The sequence below is a fragment of the Triticum dicoccoides genome, chromosome 7A (assembly GCF_002162155.2).
Source record: "Triticum dicoccoides isolate Atlit2015 ecotype Zavitan chromosome 7A, WEW_v2.0, whole genome shotgun sequence".
NCBI classification, from domain to species: domain Eukaryota; kingdom Viridiplantae; phylum Streptophyta; class Magnoliopsida; order Poales; family Poaceae; genus Triticum; species Triticum dicoccoides.
The window spans coordinates 104,362,809-104,372,595 of NC_041392.1; the positions used below are offsets into that span (position 1 = coordinate 104,362,809).

The window sequence follows — 9,787 nt, forward strand, 5'->3', positions numbered from 1 at the left end:
GGGGAGGATGAGGAGGAGGAGGAGGAGGAGGAGGAGAATGATGATGATGATCCCGATAAGAAGACATACGCCATCTACCTGAGCCATGTGGCAGAAACTCCCAAACACTCAATAGTATGTCCCATGTGCTTCCTTGAGAAGGGCAAGGCGAAGCAGATACGCAAATCATCTGTATGTCTTTATTTTTGTTCTCTTTTTGCTAACATTTGATATCAGCAGCATTATCTTGGCTTAACTATGGATGCAACTGCTTGCTCACAACTTTCAGGTCGAAGGCCACTGCATAAGTCTTCATAATACCTCTGGTATCAAGTGCGAGAAGATCGGCTGCATGGTCAGAGCCAGGTACAGGGGAGATATTGGCAAGCATAAGAAGTATTGTCACGATCTAAAAACCGGTAAGAAAAAAACATTTGTAGAATAGCTAAAATAACATTGTGGACCATTACAAAATTACATTGTGCTTGAATTCAGGATGGTGGAAGAAGCTCCCAAGACATGATGGAGTTTAGTGTGATGCACTCCAAGAAAACAAAGGTGGAGCCATGTGTTCTGAAAGATATGACTATATGAGGAATTGTTTTTAGTGATTTACTGCTCATAATGTGTATATAAACAGGGTTGTGAAGTTCACTTTGTTCATGTTCAAAACGTGAGTTTGTTACATGGGCATAAACCTTTGCTGATTTGTCAGCATGTGAGTTTTAACCTCCTGCGTGAAAAGTTTTAGTGCAATTTTTAGCTGGACATTGTTCAAGCTTTGAGTGGCTAATTTGACTTGTTCTGGGCAGACGTTTTGTCTGCATGATGCTACAGTTCAAGCTCGTCTAAGATTTGCCAAAATTCCCATCATTTGAAATTCACTTAAGGTTTTCATTTTAATTCAAATAGTAGTGTGTACTGATTTGTCCCAATGTTCAACTTGTAGCATCATATTTTACAAAGAACATTTAACTCAAATTCTGAGATCTGTAGTGTAAATTCTTAAGATGGAACTCGTTGAAAGATACTACTAGTTTTGCTAGGTTTACAATGCCAACTTATACCAGTGAGCAATCTGAAAAAGTACAGGTACATGATGAGTTTATGACTGTAAATAGGTAACTGTTCTCTTTGATTTACACTAGTTCTATGAGACTAAGTTATCATCCTGGAAAACCATTATGACATTTCTGTAGTATCAAAACCTGGGAATCGCACTGTCACCTAGCTTGTTATATCAAATATGACATTCTTGCAGCAAAACTCAGTGAAGTACCTCCACCCCTTCCATCCCTGTCATCCTCAGGCTTCCATGGTGATTGAGTGCGTGCTGGTCGATGACCTCCAAATTTGCATCACAAATCAAGCATTGATGTGGCAGTCTACATGCTCTCGCTGATTTCAAGTGCAATATCTTCTTTGGTACTTCGTCATTTTTCTGAGAGAACACCTTAGAGAAGAAAAACTCGGATGTAGCACAATGCTCCCAAATGTTGCATATGCAGGTCATGGAGATGCAAATCCCTTATGAACATAAGCAATCTGGAAACCACTGAACTGGCTTTACTTCAAAGAATACTGTTACTGGATAATAATTATTCATCCAGAATGTTAGAAGTATGCATAAGGGTAAAAAAAATCAGCAAATAAACTGAGGCAATGGAGCTATCCCAAGCTTAGCTAGTTCTGTAGTGGCGCCATATCTAGTTCAGTTTGGCCAACAAATCTGAAACTTTTCAGAAAACAGTCACAATACCAAGATCACCTATATGCAATGTAAATGATGATGCTGCCATTAGCACACCACATAAACACACCTCTCCTTTTTCCACTAGTTCCATGATTTTTTTTAAATTATTTATTATTATTTCTTTATAGAAATTTATTGGAACGACATACAACAAGGTACAAAGATTGATATATCAGTATAAATGAAGCATCTTGTGGCTAATCGTGTGATGCCAAATTTATCTTCCGGGGATTTGGTATAAACCACACAGGGGCTGGCCAGTTGGACCAAAGCTGAGGTGATGCAATTCTTTCAACAGTGCAATTTCCAAGGTTGAGGACTCCAATATCACGCTCACTCTCCATGCTTCCAAAATGATAATAGCCATCATCATCAGTAAAATAGACATGACTGGACTTTAACTCTGGATATTCATCGGCACTCAAACAAAGTGATTGATTATACCCAAGAAACATCACAATGTCACATGAGCTAGTAATGTCTTCAAGATTTGCTGCAGCAAAATCCACTTTAAATACGTCAAACTTGTCAGTGAAGATCACATGAGAATCAGAGCCTGACTCAGGTTCCGAAACATCGTCATCCTCCCTATCTTCAGGTTCCAGCCCCGACACATCCGTCGCATCCTCAAGCTTGTGTTCTGAAATGTGCTCATCCTCCCCATCCTCAAGCCCCTGTTCTGAGACATCCTCATCCTCCCAACCCAAAGAGTTTCTTGACCTCCAAACTTGCAACAAATCACCGCATGGAGCTTGAGCAATGTACATATAGTTGCACTCCACGATGCAAGACTTCATTCTCCCCAGAACGATCGTTTGTGTTACTACAGGCGCACTGAGATCAAATGTACGGACTTCTCCGTGTGAATCCAATGCAAAGAGCAGGCTATCCTTGAAGAAACAATCTGCATAATCAACATGTGGTGGCAACCAAGTCCATCTATCATCCCCTGCTCTTGCAAATGAAAGCTGTGACTCTGGATTATGCTTGAGTACCACATAATAATCTCCGGTGGATGGATCAGATGACAGAAATGCCTTCCCGAAGAGGTAGTCCCGCAGCTCGCCAAGCGAAAAGACCGAGGGCGTAGGGAAGTCGTAGTCGGCTAAGAGCGGAGTGCCGGTGTACCATGAGTACTGATACTTGTGAAGAGCGCCGGCATCATCAAAGATGGGCTTCACCTGCTCAATGGTGGCGACGGAAGGCAGGGCGATCTGGTCACCGGTGATGGGGTTGAGGAGGTGCAGCTCGGACCTATCGTCGGCGGTGATGATCCAACCATGGTTGGAGCCGATCACATACCTGGTGCGAATAGGTGGGTCTGGAAGGGCTAGTGTGTAGGATTTGTTCTCCACGAGGCTGAAGAGGCCTGCAACACTCTCGCCGGCAGATTCAGAGGTGTATAGGAGGCACGGTGCCTGTGTCTGCCTGAAGAGCCCAAGATTGCAGAGCCTGTTGCAGGCGGAGCGCCATGATGAGCAGACGGAGCCTGCCCGGACGAGGTCGGGGGTCTCAAGGCTGGCGAATATGCACATCAGGATGTCCTCCGGCAGCTCCGGCGGTGTCGGCCGCTCCAGGATCTGGGGTTCACTGGGTAACAGACGATGGACGACGAGCAATTCGGCAAGCCTCTGTCCATACGTTGTCAGCACACCCGACAAGGCCAAACACCGGGTTATGCTGCTATCCATGAAGAGACAGAGCTCTGTTGTATGTTTCCCCAATTTCCCTCTCCCCTGTGCTTGATGATCTCTCCCGTAGATGCAGTAATACGAGACACGGAGCGACAGAGGGCAGGCAGGTGAAGTATGATACTCCTACTTATAGAACGCTAACTGAGGCCTCCTCGCCGTAGGTGAAGCAGATCCGACCCGGGATCGGGAGGGATATCGCCGGAATTTGATTTCCTGAATTAGAAAACAAAGACGCGGTCAGGAAAAGATACGGATTTTGTGTTATTTGCTGGATGGAGGAACGAGCTTCCACAAATTCGGAGTTCCCCTCCGTTTCGTTCTACGACTCTGTGCTAGCCCGGCAATGGCGAGAGGCGGAGAGTGCTAACCGGCGGAAGGCAGCAGGCGGCACAAGGAGATTGGCTGGGGTATGGAGAGGAGGAGTAGGAGCAGCAGCAGCAGCCACGCCGTCGCGTCCCACGGGGAAGAGTTTCGCGGCGAGGGTCCGTGGGAGCCAGCCGGAGGATCCGCGTCGCCGCCGCCGCCCCGGCGGAGGACTCTGGAAGGCCAGCTTAAGCATTTTTTTTAACCAGCTTAAGCATTTCAGCCCTTTCATAAAACTTAATTCTGGAACCTCCTTCTAAACTTGCTACAGCTGTAGTGTAAATTATTTTCACCTGGACCCTCGTCTAAAACTTACTTCCCTCTATTTTCTTTTCTTTGCTACTTCTTCCTCTCTTTTTTTGTGTACAAACCCAATTTCAACTATACTAGCTCAACATATTAATTCAAAGCTTGACATGAGTATTTCTAATGCACACATTTCACCAACATTTCAAGTTCGTTGTTTTCAAGTTTAAATATTCAAAATCAAACACGGCATAGGGTCCAAATGAATTAATAATCCAAATAAAACATGATAAAAACACTACATTCAAGATCTATGAATTTGCCACAAGTGATCAATAGGATCAACTTAGAGTTGGTGATGAGCTTCCCGATTCTGCGATGTGCAGCGAGGAATCTCCGGACCATGTATCATTGATGTTTCGACTCCACATGTGCAGCATTGTAGGCGAAGTTAACACATGTTGATCATCCTTGATGATCATGTTGCGTAAGACAACACATGTTGTCAATGATCTGCCGCGGTATCTGTGGGTTCCAATACTCAACAGGACCACGAAATGTTTTGAAGCAAGCTTGAAGCACCCCAAATGTTGTACATCATTTCTCACGGATTCTTACCACTTTACAAGTGAGAGTTCTTGTTACCTTCTGGATGTTGAATTGTCTTCACACATGTGGTCCATGGAGGATAGGTGTCATATGCAAGGTAGTAGCACACGTTGTATCCATGGCCATTGGCAACATAGTTACAAGGTGGAGCCTGGCAAGCAAAAAGCCTTCCACGTAGGAGAAATCCATGTAGAACATTGAGGTCATTGTGCAAGCCATGCATTTGTAACACCCTAATTTTTGCTCCTCGGTTTTTCCTTTGCGAGATTTGGCGCCCGTTTTACGAGTTAATTGCTTTTTCTTTGGATTTTTTGTTGGATAATGACAATAAACCAGAAACTCTTCTCCTCGATCATAGAAATATTTCCATCAAAGCTACTTTCATAACTATCTAGTTACATGGTAGTGTTTGAGATATCCTAAGTGAGTCGGTCCTCATCTCGAGAACATGTGATGACCCTAGGTGGGAGAAACCCCTATTCTTAATGATTGCTTTGATATTTATAATAACTAGTGGGTCCTGTTGGGGAACGTAGTAATTTCAAAAAAATTCCTACGCACACGCAAGATCATGGTGATGCATAGCAACTAGAGGGGAGAGTGTTGTCCACGTACCCTCGTAGACCGGAAGCGGAAGCGTTAGCACAACGTGGTTGATGTAGTCGTACGTATTCACGGCCCGACCGATCAAGCACCGAAACTACGGCACCTTCGAGTTCTAGCACACGTTCAACTCGATGACGATCCTCGGTCTCCGATCCAGCAAAGTGTCGGGGATGAGTTTCATCAGCACGACGGCGTGGTGACGATCTTGATGTTTTACCGTCGCAGGGCTTTGCCTAAGCACCGCTACAATATTATCGAGGATTATAGTGGAGAGGGGCACCGCACACGCCTAAGAGATCAATGATCAATTGTTGTGTCTATGAGGTGCCCTCCTGCCCCCGTATATAAAGGAGTGGAGGAGGGGGCCGGCCAAGGAGGGTGGCGCGCCCTAGGGGGAGTCCAACTCCCACAAGGAGTAGGACTCCCCTTTTTCCTATTAGGAGTAGGAGAGGGAAGGAAGAGGAAGGAGGGAGGAAGGAAAGGGGGGCCGGCCCCCCCTCCCAATTCGGATTGGGCTTGGGGGGCGCCCCCACCCTTGCTCCTTTCCCCTCCTTTCCACTAAGGCCCAATAAGGCCCATATACCTCCCGGGGGGTTCCGATAACCTCCCGGTGATCCGGTATTGTCCCAATCTCACCCGGAACCTTTTCGGTGTCCAAATATAGTCGTCCAATATATCGATCTTTATGTCTCGACCATTTCGAGACTCCTCGTCAAGTCCGTGATCACATCCGAGACTCCGAACAACCTTCGGTACATCAAAATATATAAACTCATAATGAAACTGTCATCGTAACGTTAAGCGTGCGGACCCTACGGGTTCGAGAACAATGTAGACATGACCGAGACACGTCTCCGGTCAATAACCAATAGCGGAACCTGGATGCTCATATTGGCTCCTACATATTCTACGAAGATCTTTATCGGTCAGACCGCATAACAACATACGTTTGTTCCCTTTGTCATCGGTATGTTACTTGACCGAGATTTGATCGTCGGTATCTCAATACCTAGTTCAATCTCGTTACCGGCAAGTCTCTTTACTCGTTCCGTAATACATCATCCCACAGCTAAATTATTAGTTGCAATGCTTGCAAGGCTTATGTGATGTGCATTACCGAGAGGGCCCAGAGATACCTCTCCGACAATCGGAGCGACAAATCCTAATCTCAAAATATGCCAACCCAACAAGTACCTTCGGAGACACCTGTAGAGCACCTTTATAATCACCCAGTTACGTTGTGATGTTTGGTAGCACACAAAGTGTTCCTCCGGTAAACGGGAGTTGCATAATCTCATAGTCATAGGAACATGTATAAGTCATGAAGAAAGCAATAGCAACAAACTAAACGATCAAGTGCTAAGCTAACGAAATGTGTCAAGTCAATCACATCATTCTCCTAATGATGTGATCCCGTTAATCAAATGACAACTCATGTCTATGGCTAGGAAACTTAACCATCTTCGATCAACGAGCTAGTCAAGTAGAGGCATACTAGTGACACTATGTTTGTCTATGTATTCACACATGTATTATGTTTCCGGTTAATACAATTCTAGCATGAATAATAAACATTTATCATGATATAAGGAAATAAATAATGACTTTATTATTGCCTCTAGGGCATATTTCCTTCAGTCTCCCACTTGCACTAGAGTCAATAATCTAGATTACACAGTAATGATTCTAACACCCATGGAGCCTTGGTGTTGATCATGTTTTGCTCGTGGAAGAGGCTTAGTCAGTGGGTCTGCAACATTCAGATCCGTATGTATCTTGCAAATTTCTATGTCTCCCACTTGGAATAAATCCCGAATGGAATTGAAGTGTCTCTTGATGTGCTTGGTTCTCTTGTGAAATCTGGATTCCTTTGCCAAGGCAATTGCACCAGTATTATCACAAAAGATTTTCATTGGACCCGATGCACTAGGTATGACACCTAGATCGGATATGAACTCCTTCATCCAGACTCCTTCATTTGCTGCTTCTGAAGCAGCTATGTACTCTGCTTCACATGTAGATCCCGCCACGATGCTTTGTTTTGAACTGCACCAACTGACAGCTCCTCTGTTTAGTAAAAATACGTATCCGGTTTGCGATTTAGAATCGTCCGGATCAGTGTCAAAGCTTGCATCAGCGTAACCATTTACGATGAGCTCTTTGTCACCTCCATATACGAGAAACATATCCTTAGTCCTTTTCAGGTAATTTAGGATGTTCTTGACCGCTGTCCAGTGATCCACTCCTGGATTACTTTGGTACCTCCCTGCTAGACTTATAGCAAGGCACACATCAGGTCTGGTACATAGCATTGCATACATGATAGAGCCTATGGCTGAAGCATAGGGAACATCTTTCATTTTCTCTCTACCTTCTGCGATGGTCAGACATTGAGTCTTACTCAATTTCACACCTTGTAACACAGGCAAGAACCCTTTCTTTGCTTGATCCATTTTGAACTTCTTCAAAACCTTGTCAAGGTATGTGCTTTGTGAAAGTTCAATTAAGCGTCTTGATCTATCTCTATAGATCTTAATGCCCAATATGTAAGCAGCTTCACCGAGGTCTTTCATTGAAAAACTCTGATTCAAGTATCCCTTTATGCTATCCAGAAATTTTATATTATTTCCAATCAATAATATGTCATCCACATATAATATCAGAAATGCTACAGAGCTCCCACTCACTTTCTTGTAAATACAGGCTTCTCCAAAAGTCTGTATAAAACCAAATGCTTTGATCACACTATCAAAGCGTTTATTCCAACTCCGAGAGGCTTGCACCAGTCCATAAATGGATCGCTGGAGCTTGCACACTTTGTTAGCTCCCTTTGGATCGACAAAACCTTCTGGTTGCATCATATACAACTCTTCTTCCAGAAATCCATTCAGGAATGCAGTTTTGACATCCATTTGCCAAATTTCATAATCATAAAATGCGACAATTGCTAACATGATTCGGACAGACTTAAGCATCGCTACGGGTGAGAAGGTCTCATCGTAGTCAATCCCTTGAACTTGTCGAAAACCTTTTGCAACAAGTCGAGCTTTATAGATAGTAACATTACCGTCAGCGTCAGTCTTCTTCTTGAAGATCCATTTATTCTCAATTGCTTGCCAATCAATGGGCAAGTCAACCAAAGTCCACACTTTGTTCTCATACATGGATCCCATCTCAGATTTCATGGCTTCTAGCCATTTTGCGGAATCTGGGCTCACCATCGCTTCTTCATAGTTCGTAGGTTCATCATGATCTAGTAGCATGACTTCCAGAACAGGATTACCGTACCACTCTGGTGCGGATCTTACTCTGGTTGATCTACGAGGTTCGGTAGTAACTTGATCTGAAGTTTCGTGATCATTATCATTAGCTTCCTCACTAATTGGTGTAGGTGTCACAGAAACCGGTTTCTGTGATGTACTACTTTCCAATAAGGGAGTAGGTACAGTTACCTCATCAAGTTCTACTTTTCTCCCACTCACTTCTTTCGAGAGAAACTCTTTCTCTAGAAAAACTCCGAATTTAGCAACAAAAGTCTTGCCTTCGGATCTGTGATAGAAGGTGTACCCAACAGTCTCCTTTGGGTATCCTATGAAGACACATTTCTCCGATTTGGGTTCAAGCTTATCAGGTTGAAGCTTTTTCACATAAGCATCGCAGCCCCAAACTTTCAGAAATGACAACTTTGGTTTCTTGCCAAACCACAGTTCATAAGGTGTCGTCTCAACGGATTTCGATGGTGTCCTATTTAACATGAATGCAGCCGTCTGTAAAGCATAACCCCAAAATGATAACGGCAAATCAGTAAGAGACATCATAGATCGCACCATATCTAATAAAGTATGATTACGATGTTCGGACACACCATTATGCTGTGGTGTTCCAGGTGGCGTGAGTAGTGAAACTATTTCACATTGTTTTTAACTGAAGGCCAAACTCGTAACTCAAATATTTTACTTCTACGATCATATCGTAGAAACTTTAATTTTTATTACGATGATTCTCCACTTCACTCTGAAATTCTTTGAACTTTTCAAATGTTTCATACTTGTGTTTTATCAAGTACATATACTCATATCTGCTCAAATCATCTGTGAAGATCAGAAAATAATGATACCTGCCACAAGCCTCAATATTCATCGGACCACATACATCAGTATGTATAATTTCCAACAAATCTATTGCTCGCTCCATTGTTCTGCAGAACGGAGTCTTAGTCATCTTGCCCATGAGGCATGGTTCGCAAGAATCAACTGATTCATAATCAAGTGATTCCAAAAGCCCATCAGCATGGATTTTCTTCATGCGCTTTACACCAATATGACCTAAACGGCAGTGCCACAAATAAATTGCACCATCATTATTAACTTTGCATCTTTTGGTTTCAATATTATGAATATGTGTATCACTACGATCGAGATCCAATGAACCATTTTCATTGGGTGTGTAACCATATAAGGTTTTATTCATATAAACAGAACAACAATTTATTCTCTTACTTAAATGAATAACTGTATTGCAATAAACATGATCAAAT

General features: G+C 43.3%; 1 protein-coding gene across 1 annotated transcript; it reads right to left on the bottom strand.

Annotated features, from left to right (window-relative positions):
- Positions 1–1,818: 1,818 nt before the first annotated feature.
- LOC119327875 lies at positions 1,819–3,961 on the bottom strand. The gene is made up of 2 exons (XM_037600948.1): positions 3,795–3,961; positions 1,819–3,639 (listed from the first exon to the last, which is right to left on the bottom strand). Exon 2 carries the CDS (start codon positions 3,421–3,423, stop codon positions 1,930–1,932), a length of 1,494 nt encoding a protein of 497 aa, XP_037456845.1. The 5' UTR covers positions 3,424–3,639; positions 3,795–3,961; the 3' UTR covers positions 1,819–1,929.
- Between the last annotated feature and the right edge of the window lie 5,826 nt (positions 3,962–9,787).

Excerpts from the sequence above, each read along its gene's own strand:
- LOC119327875 (XM_037600948.1), bottom strand. The coding sequence starts at position 3,423 with ATGGATAGCAGCATAACCCGGTGTTTGGCCTTGTCGGGTGTGCTGACA.